Genomic DNA, 18,434 nt, shown 5'->3' with positions numbered 1-18,434 from the left:
CGTTACCTCCAGCACCGAACATGCAGCAAAATCTACACTTTATAAGTTACACCTGTACCTCTGCAATGGCATCTGTCTTTACAAAGCTTCCTGTTACGTTGCGGGTCAAATTGTCCCATTTCATTGTTTTAAAATCTAAAAAAGTATACAAGTTTTTTTTCATAAAAAAGAAAATATTTTTAATTGTAAAATTTAAAAAAATCTAAAAAATCTATGTCATGTAAAAACCATTGTAGTTTAACATGCATTTTTTATGAAAAACGAATGAATTATCCTCATTGAACCAAGATCTGTGAGAGGGAAAGAACACCATTGCACTAAATATTGATTGAAATGGTTAGTAATGGAGTTGTTAATTAAATATAATCAATATTTTGGGGGATTTTTTGGTTTCTGATACTTTTATAATTGACCCACGAACATTATTGCTGTTCCTCAGAAACAAACGTAACAGGAGGGTTAATGCCTAATTTTATTGTACAATTAGTTGTTAAATAATAAAATGCTTTATCACTGACTGAAATGACAAAAACAAAAATAATTATAGGTACCATAAAATTAGACTTATTGCCAAGACAGTTGCATTAGATTGCATAATATTTTAGAGATGTACCTAATAAAGTGGCCACTGATTGTAAATCCCATCACACACACTAAAATGCCAGGAAGTGTGACTGACTTGCCTCCCATGGTGAGTGCGGCTCTGATGTACCGTGCCGTCGGGTAAAAGAATGGACTGAGGACGAACTCTATTGCATCATCGGCCTCCACCCCATAATAGTCTACTGACATGTCTCTGTAGAAACGTGGGCCAGTGTTGACGTAGAAAGTGTTGGGGCCAGGGCTGGAGCCGAGGGGTCGGTGAGCAGCATTTACAATGTGAGTTATGCTCAGACTGTGGAGAGTGCCCTTGTCACGAGCCGCCACCCTGAAACACAGTCACACATTCACTGTACATGAGTGACGGATGTTTATTTGTGCATGCTGTTGTGTGTGTGAGTGAGCCTACTCGTTGCCTATGAAAAGGTTAGGCCAGACTTGATTGACGTGTCCTGTAGGTCGTCTGTCTGCTAGCAGGAACTCCTGCAGCTCTGAGACAGAAGGAGGCTCATACGGTGGATCCCGAAGAGACATACTTGTTGTGGGGAGGAAGGAAGCTGCCAAAATAATAAATAGATACATACATAAACTAGGACTGCAAGCAGTACTGAACGGGCCCTCGCAGTACACGCGTGTCGGGGCATGCTGCCGTCAGGGGCCAGTCTATACCACCCCTATGAATTTCATTGCCTTAAGTGTTATAGTGTGGTCACGGTACCAAATATGAAATTAGATTGCCACCACAGTCTTAAAGTAAAATTTTGAGGTACTTTTATGTACATTTTATGTAACTTTATACTTCTACTCCACTACATTTTGAGACAAATATTGTACTTTTTATTCCTCTACATTTAGCTGACAGCTTTAGTTACTTTTCAGGTCAAGATTTAAAATGAAAAACATGATACATTTAAAATGATTACCCATTTTTATAAATTAAACCACTTAAAAGTTTATTAGGTAGTTAAAATGAGCGGAGTGGAGTCATTTCACAGTGTGGTATTAGTACTTTTACTGAAGTAAAGGATCTGAACACTTCTTCCACCACTGTCTTTTTTACTTCTTTCCTTTTTTTCCCCTTTTTTTTACATTTATTTTATTTTTTATTTTTTTTAATTTTTTTAATTTTAAAATTTTAAAATTTTTAAATACATTTTTATTTTTATTTTTATTTTTATTTTTATTTTTATTTTTATTTTTATTTTTTTAATTTATTTTAATTTCATTTATTTATTTATTTATTTATTTATTTCCTGCTACTACGCATGCGCGGCTTTTTGCGCTATTGCGCATGCGCGGCCGTTTTCGTTTCTGCGCATGCGTGGCTTTTCCCGCTACTACGCATGCGCGGCTTTTTGCGCTACTGCGCATGCGCGGCCGTTTTCGTTTCTGCGCATGCGTGGCTTTTTCCGCTTCTGCGCACGCGTGGTTTCCGGCGCATGCGCATTGTCCAGGGAAGCCGCACATGCGCAGAACAGCAAAAAGCCGCGCCAGTAGTGGGAAAAGCCGCGCATGCGCAGAAGCGAAAAAAATAAATAAATAAATAATAAAATAACATAAAATAAAATAAAATAAAATAAAATAAAATAAAATAAAATAAAATAAAATATCCTTTACTTCAGTAAAAGTACTAATACCACACTGTGAAATGACTCCACTCCGCTCATTTTAACTAGCTAATAAACTTTTAAGTGGTTTAATTTATAAAAAAGGGTAATCAAAAGTACCTCAAAATTTTACTTTAAGTCCAGTACTTGAGTAAATGTACATAGTTACTTTCCACCATTGCTACCTGCCTCTTCTAACTTATACATATCAGTTAAGAGTCTTCAGAAACTGTATGAGGATTAAAGGGATAGTTTGTGCATTATTATACAAAACTTGGTACAATTATTGTCAATGCCCTCCTGAGGATAACCCTTTAAGGTTTTATTGATCGGCCCATAGGTGGCACTGTGGTGGCAGTCTAATTTCATATTTGGTACCGTGGCCACATTATAACACTTAAAGCAATGAAATTCATAGGGGTGGTATAGACTGGCCCCTGTAACGCACACACCCCGACGGCAGCATGCCCCGACACGTGTGTACTGCGAGGGCCCGTTCAGTACTGCTTGTTTATTTGTTATTTTTGCAGCTTCTGTCCTCCATATGGTGGCACACACATACAGACAGACAGACAAAAAGTACTTAATAGGCAAACATTATTGAATTATATAAAAAGTTCCCCCGTCACTGCTGCTTTGCTTAACAAATACTTCTCACAATGACCCTCTCTCAGAAACCTGAATGCACTATGGTAAAGCCACAAAATTCAAACTGAGCAAACAAACCTGAAAGATCTAACTCATAAACTCTACTCTGAATGATATAAACTTACCTCACTTCGAGGCAGTGCAAACTCTTCTCCCACCGAGTTCGTTCTTTAAACACTCTCACCCACATATGACTGTTTCCTTTTATAACTCTGTAATCACACACTCATTAGTGACAAAACCTTCTGTAGAAAATCAGCAGTTTAAACACTTTCAAACACATTTAAACCATTTAAACTACATGCCTGAAGTTTCATTCTTATTAACTACAATGTTGCATTGTCCTGTGAACTTTAACATTAGCTCACTTGCTTAGTTTCCATGACTGCAGACTGTTATGTAATACACCGCTGTGCTAAAAGGGTCTCTGTGTTGCAGAGTAATGTCTGCTGCACTGCAGCTTTAAGAAACATGATCCAGGCTGTGAATAACACACACTAATGTGTTAACTTCTGCTGCATTTGTTGTGTTTGCAACAAACTGAATCATTTATAAAAAGAAAAAAAATAGACGTTATGCTCATTGCAATTTGTAATTAGAAGAAAATATTTAGGATTTTAATACTTTCATAGTATTTATACAGCTTCTAGCCCTGCTTTAAAATAAAAAAAGACATGGCAATCTCACTTTTTACAATGTGGGATGTAAAAAAAAATAGTTTAGCATTCATTCCACATCCATTCAGCCAGAATCTTTACATGAAATAGCATAAAATGTCTTTATCAATATTCACAACAAGTCATAAAGCTGTGTTTACAAAGCTCGTGGAGAGGCCTCCCACTTACACTGCAGGTAACATTTGAATACAGTTTGAATATGAAAATAAACTTCAGAGAAATATGATATTTAGATATTTACAATATTTCACAACACATGGCCCTAACTGCTGCACCCAGGAGTGAAACTAGTGCATGAAAGGTAGACAATATAAGAAATAAAATGTTGAACTTTAAATGTTCGTTACTATCAAACTCACACCTCTAACTATATCACACTCATTCTGATAGTATTGTTTATAGATAGTATCTGTACTAATTAGAGTGGAGTGAACACATGGAAAGAGAGAGAAGAGTTTAGAGGAGCGAGTGATGTCAGAGAAGAGGACACAACCTCCGTCTGCGTGTCAGCTGCTCGTCCAGCTTGAGGAGGAGTGACAGGAAGTTCCGATTTGGGTAAATGGCTCGTTTTTGGACAACTTGCCTCAGGGCATCTTTCAGAGCGAGACGCTGCCGCAACATGAAGTAGGCCAGGACTAAAGTGGCCGATCGACTCAGGCCCATGATGCAATGCACCAGCACTTTACCTGTAGAGCAGAATAGAGAATGACAAAGGTATCAATAACTAACATTTAGACATTTGATGGGACAGTGGGTGTCACATGCATATACTGTACCATCTTTGCTCTTCAGGCCTTTGTGTATAAAGTCAGCTGCATGTTTGAAGTACTGACTGAGGTCAAAGTGGCCTGAATCCTCTGCTGGGATGCCAAAGTAAACACAGGTGTTCCCGTAAAAACTCTGGTCACCGATGCTGCCCTGCTTGGAGTGCGCTGCGTTCAGCACATGAGTGATGCCAAGCTTATGTAATTTATTTCTGTTCTGCGCCACAGCCCTGGAAAACACACAGAAAAACAGACGAATAAAAGGAATAAAGAGAAACAATCTATCATGGAATAATGTTAAGGAGCGGTTACACATGTTCTGTACTTTAACAAGCTATAAAACAAGATTTAATTCTCTCTCTTGATCTCATGAAGGTTTCTGCAACATACTCTACAAACACAAGACACTCACACATTTCCTATGTACAGGTTGGGCCAGACTTCATCCACTGCTGTGAGCTCCAGCGCGCAGGAATCCAAGATGTGCTCCAGTTCTTTAATGAGCATCAGGTCCAGTGGCTGGTTGCTCCCTGACATTCTCCCTGCACACACAGTCCTCCTCCTACAGAGTGTCAGACAGTCCACCGACCCTTCACCACCAGAGTCTGACAGCAGCTCAGTGAGAGACGAGAGCAGGTGGTTGTTTGAATGCCCTCCTGCCTCCCAAATTAGCCCTCTGTATTCATGGAGTTCTCTCTGACTAGATGTGTTTTATTGAATGTTGCTGGTGCATTGATTGGTGTGTTCACTGATGAAGACAGGGGCTTTCTTTGTCACCACTGAGGTCACATTAGGAGAGGAGGGGAGGACACAGTTGAACTGTCTGCTGTCATACAGTAAATGGTACAAATGGAGACAGTCTTGAGTGGTGTGAATGAGGACAGTGACTGCTGCAGACTAAAAGAGGCCAGTTCTGTAGATTTTGGGTTGCTCCATTGTTTTACTTTAGCTCATTTATTCGTTCGTCCTGCAGTTTTCGGTCCAGAGCTATGAGCTGCCGCAAGAAGCCTCTGTTTGGGAAAATCCATCGTTTCTGCTGCACACAGCGTACAGAAGTCAGAAGACTGAAGTGGTGATGAATCATCAGGTAGGCTAGGACCAGCGCAGCGGATCGACTTACACCCACAGCGCAGTGCACAAACACCTTTCCTGGACGAAAGACAGAAATAAAGAAAGTGAGAAAACCCTGTGATCCCAGTGTCTACTGGAGACATGCGTGGCAGCTCACCTCCTGAGGTCAAAGCCTGCTGGATGAACTCAGCAGCAGGGTAGAAAAAAGGCGAAAGGTCAAAGGTTGGAAGGTCGTTGGCTGGGACACCGTAGTATTTCACCGTGGTTCCATAAAAATCATCACTGCCTTTACAGCACAGTTTTCCATGAGCTGCGTTCAGCACATGAGTGATGCCCAGCTGCCAGAGCCCGAGCTTGTCATGAGACATAAACCTGACACACACAAACACCACGTTTGATGCACAATTCAGACACACATAGACAAACTGAAACAGGATACTCACATGTCCCCCAGGTACAGGTTCGGCCACACCTCATCTCCGTGGCGACAGGAGCTTGGAGCTGAGTGTAAAACCTCCTCCAGCTCCTGGAGAGACGGGGTCTCTAGAGTCCTCTTTGAATCCTCCATCACACACGAGCACTTTTCCTCCTCTTCTGTGTCTGTGCCGCTGGTTCTGTGCTCAGGGTCTTCACATCTCAGCTCAGAGAGGGGTTTTATGTCTGTCATTTCTACGTTAATAGGGCGTAAACTACTCTGTTATCTCCCTTAAACTAGATCACGCAGTGCCTTTGCTTTGGTTGCTGCAGCCTCTGACTGTCATTAACAGGTGGTGCAGTTTGGCTCTCGGTCAAACTCTCACTCATGGAAATGTCTTTATGATTATATTACTCGTTTTAAAACTGGAGTCAAACTCATTTATCGGTCAGTAGATTTAATCGACCTATGTCGGGGTAACACAGACATAGTGGTATCTATTGATTGTGGCATATATGTTTTCCAATATGAAATGCTGTCATTGCTGTCAACATACAGTACTATTTAGCTATTAGTTTTTATTTAAAATGTATTATTTATTTTAAATAGTCAGAAATTGAATGATACTAATCATAAGGTACTATTTAGCTATTTATTTTTTATTTATAAATATTTTTATTTGAATGGACAGCAATCTACTAACACTGAACATGCAGTACTATTAAGCTATTTATGGTGTTTTGATTTATGATCTATTTAAAAAAACAGCTATTGACTAATTCTCAACATGCAGCGCTTTTTTATATATTTATTTTATTTTCATTCATTATCAGTGTTCTCTTCTATAATTGGTTGATGATGTAATACATTGTTACATGTTTAATATATTTTAATAAAATTATTTGTTTAAGAAAGAAAAATATATCAGTCGGGTACTATTAAAAAAAACACAAAAAATAGTTAATGAAATATATCTTTTTAAAACATATCTTTTTTTATTTGAATATATTTGTTATTATTATTATTATTATTATTATTACTACTACTACTACTACTACTACTACCACCACTACTTCTACTACTACCACCACTACTATTATTTTTTTTTTTTATGGTTTTACCCGTTCCTGTTAATATTGTACCCATAGAGACACTACTGTTTAGTTTTTTCATTAATAATCACAATTTTAAAACAAAAAGATCACTGAAATATAAATTCATTTGGAGAAACATAACCTGTAAACTGATCCTAGTTTCACCCAAACATGGCCAGCAGATGTCAGTGTTCTTGTATAAGCAGCCCTGCAGCAGCCCACCAGCTCCTCTTCACTAATATTGTTTGTTATTGTCTCTTCCTGTTTGGTGTTGCCTAGTTGTCCGAAGCATGTTGGCCATGAAATACTCCAGTCAGACAGCTCATCTAAATCCTCTGCCTGCACAGTGACAGTGATTTATGGTAAGAGTGGCAATTACTGTTTAATATAACCTTTTAAAGTAAGTTTTTTAAACTACTCAATGTACTTCCTGTGACTTGTTTTTCTCTTGTAAACATGAATCCTTCTACTTTATTGTGTTTATTAGAAGAAAACAGTGCTTAAACTTTTTCTAAACACCATAAAAATGTGATTTAATGGCTCAGAGTAGATCTGGTGCTGAAATGTAGCAGTGTGCTGTTGTTTTGTGGTGCTGTGGTGAACAGACTATGAGCCCTTTGTCAAATTGTGACTCTCTCTCACACACACTGAAGGGCTTTCTCCCTCACAACTGTGTGTCACTGCTCACTGTGACTCACTGTAAGCCAGCCAAACAAGCTGACATGGCACTTATGAATCCCCAAGTAAAGCCTCGGGCAGAGAAGCCGCAGGATGTTGCCAGTAAAATCTAGAGGCCAGTTAAAAATAACTTATTTCTCTCTGAGGGAACGGAGTAGCAGCTACACAGGTGAGTTGCTTTAGGTTTCACACGTGTAAATATTTAATATTGATCAGCTGTATAGCTGTTGTCCTGTATGGAGCCCTCGCTGGCAGTCAGCCATTGCATGATCTTACACGACAGACTTTAATAGGTGTGATGATCTTTGGGAGGTTGTTGACAAAATCGACAGGGCTTATACAGGTGCTGAAAATCCTCAAAAACACAATGTGGTGTTTTCAAGGTTTAACCTGCTGAGACCCAAGCTTTCATTTGGTATGTATTGTTAGTTTCTCCTGGATATTTTGGATTTGTAGGACCTGATAAGTACAAAAACTAAGCGTTGTCTTTGAATAGGAAGTAGTTTTTGAAAAAAAAGGTTAATTTTACTATATAACACAATTAATTGACCAGTGTATAAAACTTTTTATTTCCTTACATTTACATCCTCTCTTTGGAAGAACGATAGTAAAAGTCTATTCATTCTCAATATCAAACTACAAACATTATTAAGCACAAGTAAGCAAGTTTTAAGCATAAAATCTGATCAGCTTTTGTACCTGGTCCACGTTTGTCTTTTGATTGACTTTTTCCAAGATGCAACCATCTGATTTGTACACTGATTGATGTATTGTGCTTTTTCTAGAGTATGTACTGTACTGTATGTTAGAGTTAAGCAGAATTAAGTATAAGGTCCTGAAAACCTCAAATGAAATGTCCACATGTGAGGACGCAGGGTCACAGGAGGTTAAAAAAAGTGTTTGGATTTTTAATAAACTGGTTGAAACTACTTGAAATTTAGGACATGGAGGAGTCAAGGCTATTTACAAACAGGCGACACATTTTGAAACTTGAAGCTTTGTTGTTTTTTAATCTGTCGCCCAAATTAAATGCAATGAAGAAGTGAAATAATCAGTCAACTGTATGTACTGTATGCAAATATGTAATTTACCATGACTGTAAGGTGCTGGAAAAGCTTAAAAATCTATCCTGAAGTGCTTGAGAAGTACTTGAGTTTGACTTGGGAAAAGGTGAAAATTCAGCTGTTTATTAAATGCTATGTATCCATCAATAATGTGTTGTCCTTAAAGGTGTGATGAAAAATCAAATTGACTCTCCTTCTATATTAATGTAGGAGTGATGAGACAAACCTAATACATTCATGTTACTTTTGATAAAAACTGAACTCATACCTTAACATCTAAGACTTCAATATGGTGTTTAAGCTGTAAGATGATGTCATAGTGTTACAATTTCAATAAAAAAACAAAAAGGATGTTCCTAATTATGGAGTAAGTAAGTAGTATGGAGCAAGAACGGTTTACACATTATTACAAAATGATGGACAAATCCGTGGACTTTTAGATGTGTTGCAAAAGTAATTTAAAGTTATTGAAATAACCACTTTTATACTCTCACAATATTGTGTTATCCAATAAAATAAATGTCCCCATTTGAGGACATCCTTTTTCTCAAAAACTGCAAAAAGACATTACTTAGTTTTTATACTTCCCACTGATAGTCCTACTAATCCCTGTTAGCTAGGAAAATTTTAAAATGCATATAAAAATCAACAAAAACAACAAAAGGCAGCAAATTCTAACATTGGAAAAGCTGAAACAATCTTACTGTAGGCCTACATTTGTACATTTTTTTCTTGAATATAATGGTTCATAATGGCATCACAGTAGACTGAATATTTATGGGTTTTGAACTGTCACCATGGGGTTACGGAAATTATGATGAGAATCTTTTACAATTTTCTGTTATTTTACAGACCAGACTATCAATTAGTTGCAGCCCTAAATTAAAGTTGTTTCCAGATCACAAAGAGTCTGTAGTTCTACTCACATAATGACTGTAACTGTTAAAATACTAACCAGCTGTGAAAATACTATCTCCTTTATGTATGAGACTTCTGTTTTAAGTCATCATAATAGTAAAAGAAATTGTACTTGTACTTTACTTCACTTGAATTACCCTACAACTTAAGATTTTGAGTAAAATGTATTGTTATAAGCTGTTAAATATGAATCAATTAAATGATTAGTTGGCAAAAATGTAATTTACTTTCATGCAAAAACTGCAGTTCTCACTATGAGGAGTTGCTGCTTTTTTCCCTCAATTATCCAAATGTACTTAAATGATTTTAAGTTTCTGCACTGAGTACTTTTACTTTTAATGCTTTAAGTATATTTCTTCATTATACTTACATACTTAAACTGAAGTAACATTTGCAATACAGGACTATTATTTTTTCTGCGTGGTATTATATGTCAAAATTCAAAAAGGTTTCTCCATCAGTGCTGATAACTGAATGCTGCTGACTTGGGTAATTTTCAGTCTGTATCTGCTGTCCAGTCAGCATGTGGACTATCACTCACCTACAGCAGTTAACAGTCGTGTTGCAGTTGAGCTTTGCAGACCTTTGTATCAGTTGGGAGGACGGGGGAGCAGCTCTGTGGTGAGCTTATCAGGGGTTCAAAGGGCAAAAATGAGAAAAAGGCCAGAGCAAAGAAGAGTGTTTCATCAGGACCTGAGTCTGTGTGTGGGAGAGGAACTTACTCAACCTGCTTGCTTTGTGGATGGTCAGTGACTCACTGCTTTTTTTTTATTACACAGTTAAACTTATGGAACTGGCAGGATGTTCACACTCAGGTTTGAATTCCTGTTTGTTTGAGACATACTTTAAATCATAGACCTGCTTCATGCTGATCCGGATGTCAGTGTGCATATTTACTGTAAACTTTAAGCCGCCGCTCTGCTGTACAGATAATAACACAGATGATGTAATGGCACGAAGCAGCCAGCAGTGTGTGGTCCCGGGTCACGTCGAGTAAGAGCTCAACAAGAACAAACTGCATCCTGATCAGTCACAGTGTAACATTTATTCTGCACGCATACAGGTTATATTCATTACTGTGTTATAGTGCTGAAACAATAAGTCAATCTTAATAATTTCTGAATTGTTTTAAGCAGTGTTTTAAGTGCATTTGTTTGTGGTTTTAGCTCGTTTTAGCTCCTAAATATTATAATTTGCTGCTTTGCTTTGTTGTGTGTTATGGCAACAAAAAAATGTTTTTTAAGTGTATGAAATGTCATAAAATTGTGAAAAATGTCACAATGGTCACCAAGAGTAGTACTTCAACTAATGATTATTTTCATTTCCAGTTAATCTGCTGGTTATTTTCTTGGAAAAAAATGTCATAAAATAATGATGTCAATCCCAGTATCTTAAAGTCCAAGGTGACCTCTTTAAATCTTTATTATATCATATGTGTCAAATATAATTTTGACTCTTATTTTCTAACAAACAACCTGTTAATTAATTAGAAGAATAATCTGGAGAATGATCAATAATTTAAAACAAAAGTTAATTATAGCCCTGGCTCATTTTACAGTATTAAAACTGGTTCTTATCAACAGTGTGTAAATTGAATAGGCATGTGATGTCACAGGTTGAGTTTCAGGCTGTTTTGCATTCAAACAACAGGACTGATAGTAATTAAATCAAGAGGTAAAAACACAGTGGACAGAGAAGTGGTACTCAATTATCAGAGGTTAATTTCATCTTGGTCAGGCTCTACGTGACTTAACACTGTTCATGTCTGTACCTGCAGTGGCATGGCCGCATCAGAGGACAGTGTGAGCGCCTGGAGCTGTAAGCACGTGGCCCAGTGGCTGCAGGAAGAAGGTTTCGGGGAGTATGTGGAGTTACTTTGCACCCAGCACCGCCTGGACGGCCTCAGCCTGCTGGCTCTGACTGAGGCCGACCTGCGGGGGCCTCCGCTGGGCCTCACTGTGCTGGGAGACATCAAGCGGCTAACCATAGCTCTTCGCCGGCTCCAGAGACAGAACCGGGCTCAGCTGGAGGAGCTGGGTCTCCAGTCTACACAGAGTCTCCCTGCTGGCCTCTCCGCCGGTGCCGCAGGGGCTGAGTGGAGCTGTGATGGAGCTGACAGGAGGTATAATGGAGGTGATCGTTTGTGTAATGGGACTGAGCTGAGGTTGAGGAGCGGTGACAGATCTGGATACAGTTCAGGAGCTGCGTTGTGTCATACGCACTCTAACGGGAGGTGCAGGCAACAGCTGGCTGGCAGGTTGGACCCAGAGGTGTGGAAGACGATCATGAGTTGTGTGTATGTCTTTCTCGTGTTTGGATTCACATCTTTTGTCATGGTCATCGTGCATGAGCGTGTCCCGGACATGAGGACGTACCCACCGCTGCCTGACATATTCCTGGACAGGTGTGTATCCAGTGTGTGTGGAGCAGACTCCATAGTTCATGTCCCCTCACTCATATCTTATCTGCACGCTGATACACATGTTTTTGTACTCTGACAGTGTTCCCAGAATCCCTTGGGCTTTTGCAATGGCCGAAGCCTGTGGCCTCATCCTGTGCTACATGTTTCTGTTGATCCTGCTCCTCCACAAACACAGGTAGTGCACCGTTCTCCATCACTGATACACTATGTTATAATAATCATGTGCAAAGCTATACAAATAAACTTTAAAAAATAGATATTTATTTATTAGTTATATTATTATTTATTATTTATATTATTATTTATTATATATATTTATGTTATTTAAAAAAAAATGTTTTATTGGACATCAGCATTTGATAAGCATCAATATAAGATACAAAGTTATCCCACAGCTGTTATTCACATTTTTTTCCGGTTCATTAGAACAAAGAACCAGAAAAACAAAGACACCCCCCATAAACAAAGAGGGAAAGAAAATAAATTAATAATAAAAATATAATAACGATAATATCATTAAATAAATAAAAAACCTAAATAATTAATTAGTAGGTGAAGATAAATAGGTACATACATTTAAAGAAGAGAAATAAATACAATAAAATAAAATATATAGTAATATAAAGGGAGGCGAAAAAGAAAAATGAAAAGTAATAACAATAGATAAATAAATACAGGCTAAAGCTATACAAATAAAGTTGAATTGTGAATCTTTGTCTCTATTTCAGGTCAATTCTCTTCAGACGGCTGTGTTCCTTGATGGGAACTGTGTTTTTGCTTCGTTGTTGCACCATGTTTGTCACCTCGCTCTCCGTGCCTGGTCAGCACCTAAAGTGTGCCAGCAAGGTGGGAAGTGCTTATAAGATTATGTGCAGATTAGATAATTTTTTTAATTGTGGATTTGCCAGAAATTGTGGTTGCTATTGGCAGGGTTACAGTTTATTCTTGACTCAGCATTCTCACTGTGATAAGTGATGAACAGCTGCCACTGTGATTCACAGCATGACTGATTACTGGTGTCTTTTGTTCCTCAGACATATGGTGACGCCTGGGGGAAGATAGAGAGGGCGCTACTGATCTGGAGTGGATTTGGGATGACTCTGACTGGCGTCCAAACGTGTGGAGACTACATGTTCAGTGGACACACTGTTGTCATCACGTTGCTCAACTTTTTTGTGACTGAATGTGAGTGTCAACACTTATTTTATTTATCAACTACAGAATATATGTGTGCCCTTTTTTTAAAGGACAATGCTGATATTATTCTATGTTGTCAATCCAATGAAAGATCAAAACCAATGTTTTAGTACCTTTCTTTATAGTTTCTGACTTCCCTCCCCATCTGTAGCTCTCAGCCCCAAACCCATTGGTTCAGTATTGAAGACATTTTTAAAAGTTGGTCACAAATGTATAATTTCATTTTTAAAAGGCTCCATTATTCCATAAACAGCTGGGCACTGATGTTTTTGCAAATAATGATCAAACAAGAGTAAATTACACATTTATTACTACAGATTGTTTCACATTTGGTGCATAAGTAGTAGTTACAGCGGCAGCTGTAGCAGAATGGACTCAAAACAAACAGTACCTTCAGGCACATTGGCAATGAATTTGAAACAACACATTTAGTTGAATCATTGGACCAGTTTTGTGAAATATCTGTGAAATCAGTTACTGGTTGGCAGCCAAATAATAGAATAGCTCATTAAAGAAAAATGAAATGAACAAGAACTAGTTCTGTTAATCTGTGTGAACTGAACTTTGAGCTAGCTCTTGTGGAGTGTTAACTTGCACAATCCTGTTGAATATGCTGGACAGTAGTTTTGGGGACTACTTTCAAACATGAATTAATGCAATTTCACTGTGCAGGTCAGTATTTACAGCAGAAAAGTTTTTTTCATTACAGCGATGGCATTCATCTTCCAAATATATCACTTTCCTTTTATGATTCCTTTCAATTGCAGACACTCCACGAACCTGGAATATGATTCACACCATCTCCTGGGTGTTAAACCTGTTTGGGATTTTCTTCATCCTGGCGGCTCATGAGCACTACTCCATCGACGTGTTCATCGCCTTCTACATCACCACCCGCCTCTTCCTCTACTACCACACGTTAGCCAACACCCGTGCCTATCAGCACAGCCGGAGGGCTCGCATTTGGTTCCCTATGTTCTCCTTCTTTGAGTGCAATGTGAACGGACCTGTCCCCAACCAGTATCACTGGCCCTTCGACAAACCTGCCTTCATGAAAACTCTGATTGGATAGAGTGTGCTTTCAGAGATAAGCAGCTGCAAAGTGCATGGACTCTGGATGAGGAACTTTTTACTTGAGATGCTGCTTCTTGTCTTTGGACGGTTATGAGTTTGTCATGTGCAAGTTTTTCCCCTATCCGTATAAATGTACGATTTTTATTTTGTCAACTAATCCAATGCTTTAAGGAATAGTTTTACATTTTGGAAATATGCTAATTTAGTTTCTTGCCAAACGTTAGATAATAATGCAAAAAAGTGTATTTCCTAAAATTTTGAACAATTCCTTTAAATTTTATTGCACAGTGCAGCCAAGTAAAACAAAGAAATGTGGTTTATTATGGCGCCGAACAACTGCAGGTACGGATAACTTTCTTTCAGATTTATGTGCCTTTGATTAATCACTTTTATCGTTCATGTTCCACTTTGGTTTTATTTAAGATTCACTGGTGGTTTGCATGTTTAGTCTCACTCCACATCTGCAGGAGAACTTTAGAGGTTTCACACAGCTGTGGTGCAGGTTGATACTGTAGTCGTCACTTTCTCTGGAGTTGTCATGGTCACAGTTTACATGTTGTTTTGCTGCAAAGAGATTTGACACCTGTTTGGTAACTTCTACCAAAGGAGCAATTGTTTCTTTTGATGAGCAACAGGAAAAAACAGTTCCTGTTCTCTTCTGAAAGAGATATGTTTCAGTCATTGTTTGTTTTTGTCATTGACACTTTATACATTGAACTCTACAGCTTTGTCGTATATTTGATGTCACAGTTGGGATAGTGGAGCTTCCTACATTCACAGTTAAACCAAATATCTGAACATTTATTGTAATGTTCAATTTGCCAATCAGCCCTTAGAATAATTATTTCTTTTTTCTAATTTGGTGCTGTGTTTCATTTTGTTTTTTTAAAGATTTTGAATTATGTAATGAGTATAGAAATGTATGAGGATGAATTTTGTTAAAGCTTTATTGTCCAGAGTTTTCCTCTGTTGCACAGTACAAAGACTGGCGTTATGGATATAAAAGTATATTGTTTACTACATCATTGTTGATCCAAAGTATGTCTCTTTAATAATTGTTTACAATTTGTCGCTTTATTTGCAATGCAAGTAATCTATCTCTGCCTTTTGGCTCAGCAATAAAAGTTTACAGATAAGCAATGCAGTTTTTGTTTTATATTTCAGACTGACCATTTCCTTTGCTGCTTTTTGTTCCTTTTTGCACTGGTTGAATAAAATTAATTATACATATGATTAGAAATTCTGTTTTCTTGTGAGTTTGTTAGAAAAAAAAAAGGTAAAATGGTCATGACTCAGTGAGGTGTGGCTTTAATATCTTACACATCTGCTTCTCTTCCCCACCTTAAAGCAAATATCTGATAACAATCACTATTCAAATATTATCATTAAAGATATGGAGGAGTGCACACCTTAATATAAAGCCTCTGTTAGAGAGTTCTAATACAGATCGGCTTCTTGTTGACCGGGTCACATCACATTTGAGGATGGTACGTACTTTACACTTTTCACTGTTCAATTAGTTATTTTTCTTTTTATGAAAAAAAATGCTGCATAAGTGTAGATAATAGGGCTGTCATGATATACCTATATTGACGATGAATTGACAAATCTACCTTCTGCAGAATTGCACAATTATATAACTTATTGTTACACGGAGTATTTTGCATTGAAATATACAGATATAGGTGTCTTTTGGTCCATTGTCATGGTGTCCTTGTGCCATATAATGAATCTTTGGTCACTCCTGTTGGATAAATTTGTGCTTTAAGCAGCTAGAAGATGAAAAAAAGTGTTCATTTTTGTAATACTGCATTTGGAATGAAGACAAATCATCTTAAACATTCATTCAAATAAATGATAAAACCTATAGACATTGAGAGAAAAACACTTCTTTAGTCTCTTTCACATGAAATGATTGGTTGTGGTTCATGTGAGATAAAAGTGGTATGAATAGAAGTTGCCCTTTTACTTTAGATGTAAGATCTTAAAAGGGTGATAGATAACTATAAATACACTGCAGAGACTATTACACATGCACCTTGTTTACAGATGTCTTTTCTTTACTGTTTCAGGCTTCTCTCCATGTGTTTGTTTGCCTGCTGGGATTGGTGGTCCTGTGTCACTCTGATTGCACTCTAGAGGAGTTAGTGCTGAAAGATCTGAATAACCCTCCAAAAGGTAAGTTAACGTGGTTACAAATGGAAGAATAATGATCTGGCGGAGTGGAAAGTTCTCTCTGACAGATGTTTGATTTATTAGCATTTAATCCTTCAGTGTTCCGGTTGAATGCATCTTCCAGCTGTTGTGGGTTTGCTTAACACCTGCCAGCTGATTCGAAACGTATCGAAACCACACCTATGCACACATCGATACACACACAAAGTCGCTGCCACAAATTTATCACAGTTTGATATGTGTCCCAACAGCTTCTCTGAACTGTGGTTTTATTTCCTTACATGCAGGGTGTGTGGACAAGGATGGAAAGCAGCACGACTTTGGCTCTGAATGGAAAGGGAGAGACTGCATGTCATGCTCTTGTTCACAAGAAGGCATGAGCTGTTGCACCGAGTAAGATTTTCATGCTTTGATTTATTACCTATTTTTCAAACAATCTGCTCTATGGAACTGTACTTAAGCTATTGGTGCAGGGAGAGGGGACTGAAGCTTATATCGTTAATATGTCTGCTATAATTAAACCTGTCATTCAAATAAAGATGTAGCCTAAGTTTATTATATGATTCACCAAATTGAAATATTGATCTTGCTAGCGAGAAAATGAAAATCTAATATACAGAGACAGGATTGCTGTCCTCTGCAAATGGCAAAGTGCATCCCTCATGATCCATCTCTTGCAAAAATTGAATTGAATAATAAAATACAGAAGAAAGATGCCCATGTCCATAAATAGTCTACATTTGAAAAAGAAAATTACGTTCAAATATGAAAATGAAGAGTGAGATTTTTTTTGTTTTATGCAGCACTGCAACAGCTGTTTGCCTATCATTGTGATGGCTGCATTGATTAATTAATTATTTATCAGACCACAAATTAAACAAAAATTAGCTCCTTGGTACAGTCCCACTTACTCCCAGCTGGTGGACTTCTTTGCCAGATCTTTTAAAAGACATGTACTATATACAGGTGCATCTCAATAAATTAGAATATCATGGAAAAGTCCATTTCCGGTAGTTCAAGCCAAATAGCCCCAACCAAGTATTGAGTGCATATAAATGGACATACTTTTCAGGGGCCGGCATTTCCATATTAAACATGCTTTTTTAAATTGGTCTTTTGTAATATTTACATTTTTTTGAGATGCTGGTCTCCATTAAATGTAAGCCATAATCATTATAATTAAAAGAAATTAAACAAATTACGAAATGACATGTTTCATTCTGTGTGTAATGGATCTATATAATGTGTTATTTCCACTTTTTCAATTGAATTGCTGACATAAATAAACTTTTCTATGATATTCTAATTTATTGAGATGAACCTGTATGTTAAAATAAAGTAACCTAAAGAAAGTAACATAAAGAAAGTTATGTCTCTTGTTGTATTGGTTTGCCCTATTATGGACATAATATGCTATACTTGATATTTGAATAGCTCAAACTTTTTTTTTCTTGGAAGGAAGGAAGTAATATTTCAGGCTTAATTTGACAATTTTGACACCCCTTCTTCTTTGAGCCAAAAGAAAAACATTCCTCCCAATTTTCTGACCCGCCTCCTAACCCAATAATTTGACCACAGTCCCAATTTTTATGCAAAACCCTTTGTTTCCTTTTGAACTTGATTCAAATTCATTCTTTTTTCTCTCAGTATCCCTGATGCAGATACAGTAGACATTCCTGCGGAGTGTGAGCTGTTGGTAGATAAAGAGGCCTGCTCTGCCAAGGTTGTGATGAAGTCAGACAAGACAAAGGAGTGTAACCCTCTCTGAACACACTGCAAAGGGACCTCTACATGGTTAAGGACACCTGAAGTCCAAAATGGTTGTCGGTCTTTCTAATATATGGTGTATACATACAATAAATTACCAATAAACACAGACTTATTCACCTTGTCCTGCTTTTCATGTTTTAAATTTAACTGACAATGATGATGATAAACCCTTCAAAAAAAGCTGCAGCTCTGTTCCTTCTCGCCTGCTTTATGTCTCTGGAAGAGCATTTACAGCAGGTGTCATTTTCAGCATGTAATTG

The 18,434-nt window shown here is 37.6% G+C and overlaps 5 protein-coding genes across 7 annotated transcripts; 2 read left to right on the top strand and 3 right to left on the bottom strand.

Annotated features, from left to right (window-relative positions):
* Window positions 1-2: 2 nt before the first annotated feature.
* LOC131993895 (dual specificity protein phosphatase 13-like) lies at window positions 3-3,405 on the bottom strand. The gene is made up of 4 exons (XM_059359962.1): window positions 2,981-3,405; window positions 1,010-1,157; window positions 680-928; window positions 3-6 (listed from the first exon to the last, which is right to left on the bottom strand). The coding sequence occupies exons 2-4, from the start codon at window positions 1,132-1,134 to the stop codon at window positions 3-5; spliced, it is 378 nt and encodes a 125-aa protein (XP_059215945.1). The 5' UTR covers window positions 1,135-1,157; window positions 2,981-3,405.
* Window positions 3,406-3,488: 83 nt separating this feature from the next.
* On the bottom strand, window positions 3,489-5,197 carry zgc:153981 (dual specificity protein phosphatase family protein). Its single transcript, XM_059359704.1, has 3 exons — window positions 4,709-5,197; window positions 4,309-4,526; window positions 3,489-4,218 (listed from the first exon to the last, which is right to left on the bottom strand). The coding sequence occupies exons 1-3, from the start codon at window positions 4,831-4,833 to the stop codon at window positions 4,007-4,009; spliced, it is 555 nt and encodes a 184-aa protein (XP_059215687.1). The 5' UTR covers window positions 4,834-5,197; the 3' UTR covers window positions 3,489-4,006.
* A 23-nt stretch (window positions 5,198-5,220) lies between these two features.
* On the bottom strand, window positions 5,221-6,228 carry si:ch211-223p8.8 (dual specificity protein phosphatase 13A family protein). The gene is made up of 3 exons (XM_059359703.1): window positions 5,811-6,228; window positions 5,525-5,739; window positions 5,221-5,445 (listed from the first exon to the last, which is right to left on the bottom strand). Exons 1-3 carry the CDS (start codon window positions 6,032-6,034, stop codon window positions 5,237-5,239), a joined length of 648 nt encoding a protein of 215 aa, XP_059215686.1. The 5' UTR covers window positions 6,035-6,228; the 3' UTR covers window positions 5,221-5,236.
* Window positions 6,229-7,011: 783 nt separating this feature from the next.
* samd8 (sterile alpha motif domain containing 8) lies at window positions 7,012-15,370 on the top strand. 3 transcript variants are annotated; one of them, XM_059359700.1, is made up of 6 exons: window positions 7,012-7,238; window positions 11,314-11,940; window positions 12,038-12,133; window positions 12,687-12,804; window positions 12,993-13,143; window positions 13,923-15,370. In XM_059359700.1, the coding sequence occupies exons 2-6, from the start codon at window positions 11,318-11,320 to the stop codon at window positions 14,225-14,227; spliced, it is 1,293 nt and encodes a 430-aa protein (XP_059215683.1). In that variant the 5' UTR covers window positions 7,012-7,238; window positions 11,314-11,317; the 3' UTR covers window positions 14,228-15,370. The 3 variants fall into 3 exon arrangements, with proteins under 3 accessions (XP_059215683.1, XP_059215685.1, XP_059215684.1); XM_059359702.1 differs by lacking the exon at window positions 7,012-7,238 and adding an exon at window positions 7,405-7,723; XM_059359701.1 differs by lacking the exon at window positions 7,012-7,238 and adding an exon at window positions 10,225-10,281.
* si:ch73-288o11.4 (beta-microseminoprotein) lies at window positions 15,223-18,172 on the top strand. The gene is made up of 4 exons (XM_059359961.1): window positions 15,223-15,234; window positions 16,302-16,407; window positions 16,692-16,797; window positions 18,052-18,172. The coding sequence occupies exons 1-4, from the start codon at window positions 15,223-15,225 to the stop codon at window positions 18,170-18,172; spliced, it is 345 nt and encodes a 114-aa protein (XP_059215944.1).
* The last annotated feature ends 262 nt before the right edge of the window (window positions 18,173-18,434 follow it).

Source organism: Centropristis striata, chromosome 20 (assembly GCF_030273125.1).
Source record: "Centropristis striata isolate RG_2023a ecotype Rhode Island chromosome 20, C.striata_1.0, whole genome shotgun sequence".
In the NCBI taxonomy this organism is placed as follows: domain Eukaryota; kingdom Metazoa; phylum Chordata; class Actinopteri; order Perciformes; family Serranidae; genus Centropristis; species Centropristis striata.
This window is presented reverse-complemented; position numbering and strand designations above follow the sequence as displayed.

Bases quoted from the DNA above. Each gene is read 5' to 3' on its own strand.
- si:ch73-288o11.4 (XM_059359961.1), top strand. The intron at 16,408-16,691 runs GTAAGTTAACGT...CCTTACATGCAG, and splicing joins TCTGAATAACCCTCCAAAAG to GGTGTGTGGACAAGGATGGA. The intron at 16,798-18,051 runs GTAAGATTTTCA...TTTTTCTCTCAG, and splicing joins GGCATGAGCTGTTGCACCGA to TATCCCTGATGCAGATACAG.
- zgc:153981 (XM_059359704.1), bottom strand. From the start codon at position 4,833: ATGTCAGGGAGCAACCAGCCACTGGACCTGATGCTCATTAAAGAACTG. The intron at 4,527-4,708 runs GTGAGTGTCTTG...TGTGTTTTCCAG, and splicing joins AACCTGTACATAGGAAATGT to GGCTGTGGCGCAGAACAGAA. The intron at 4,219-4,308 runs GTACAGTATATG...TCTGCTCTACAG, and splicing joins AGGCCTGAAGAGCAAAGATG to GTAAAGTGCTGGTGCATTGC.
- si:ch211-223p8.8 (XM_059359703.1), bottom strand. From the start codon at position 6,034: ATGACAGACATAAAACCCCTCTCTGAGCTGAGATGTGAAGACCCTGAG. The intron at 5,740-5,810 runs GTGAGTATCCTG...TGTGTGTGTCAG, and splicing joins AACCTGTACCTGGGGGACAT to GTTTATGTCTCATGACAAGC. The intron at 5,446-5,524 runs GTGAGCTGCCAC...TCTTTCGTCCAG, and splicing joins GCAGGCTTTGACCTCAGGAG to GAAAGGTGTTTGTGCACTGC.
- LOC131993895 (XM_059359962.1), bottom strand. From the start codon at position 1,134: ATGTCTCTTCGGGATCCACCGTATGAGCCTCCTTCTGTCTCAGAGCTG. The intron at 929-1,009 runs GTAGGCTCACTC...ACTGTGTTTCAG, and splicing joins AACCTTTTCATAGGCAACGA to GGTGGCGGCTCGTGACAAGG.
- samd8 (XM_059359700.1), top strand. From the start codon at position 11,318: ATGGCCGCATCAGAGGACAGTGTGAGCGCCTGGAGCTGTAAGCACGTG. The intron at 12,805-12,992 runs GTGGGAAGTGCT...TTTGTTCCTCAG, and splicing joins ACCTAAAGTGTGCCAGCAAG to ACATATGGTGACGCCTGGGG. The intron at 13,144-13,922 runs GTGAGTGTCAAC...TTTCAATTGCAG, and splicing joins CAACTTTTTTGTGACTGAAT to ACACTCCACGAACCTGGAAT.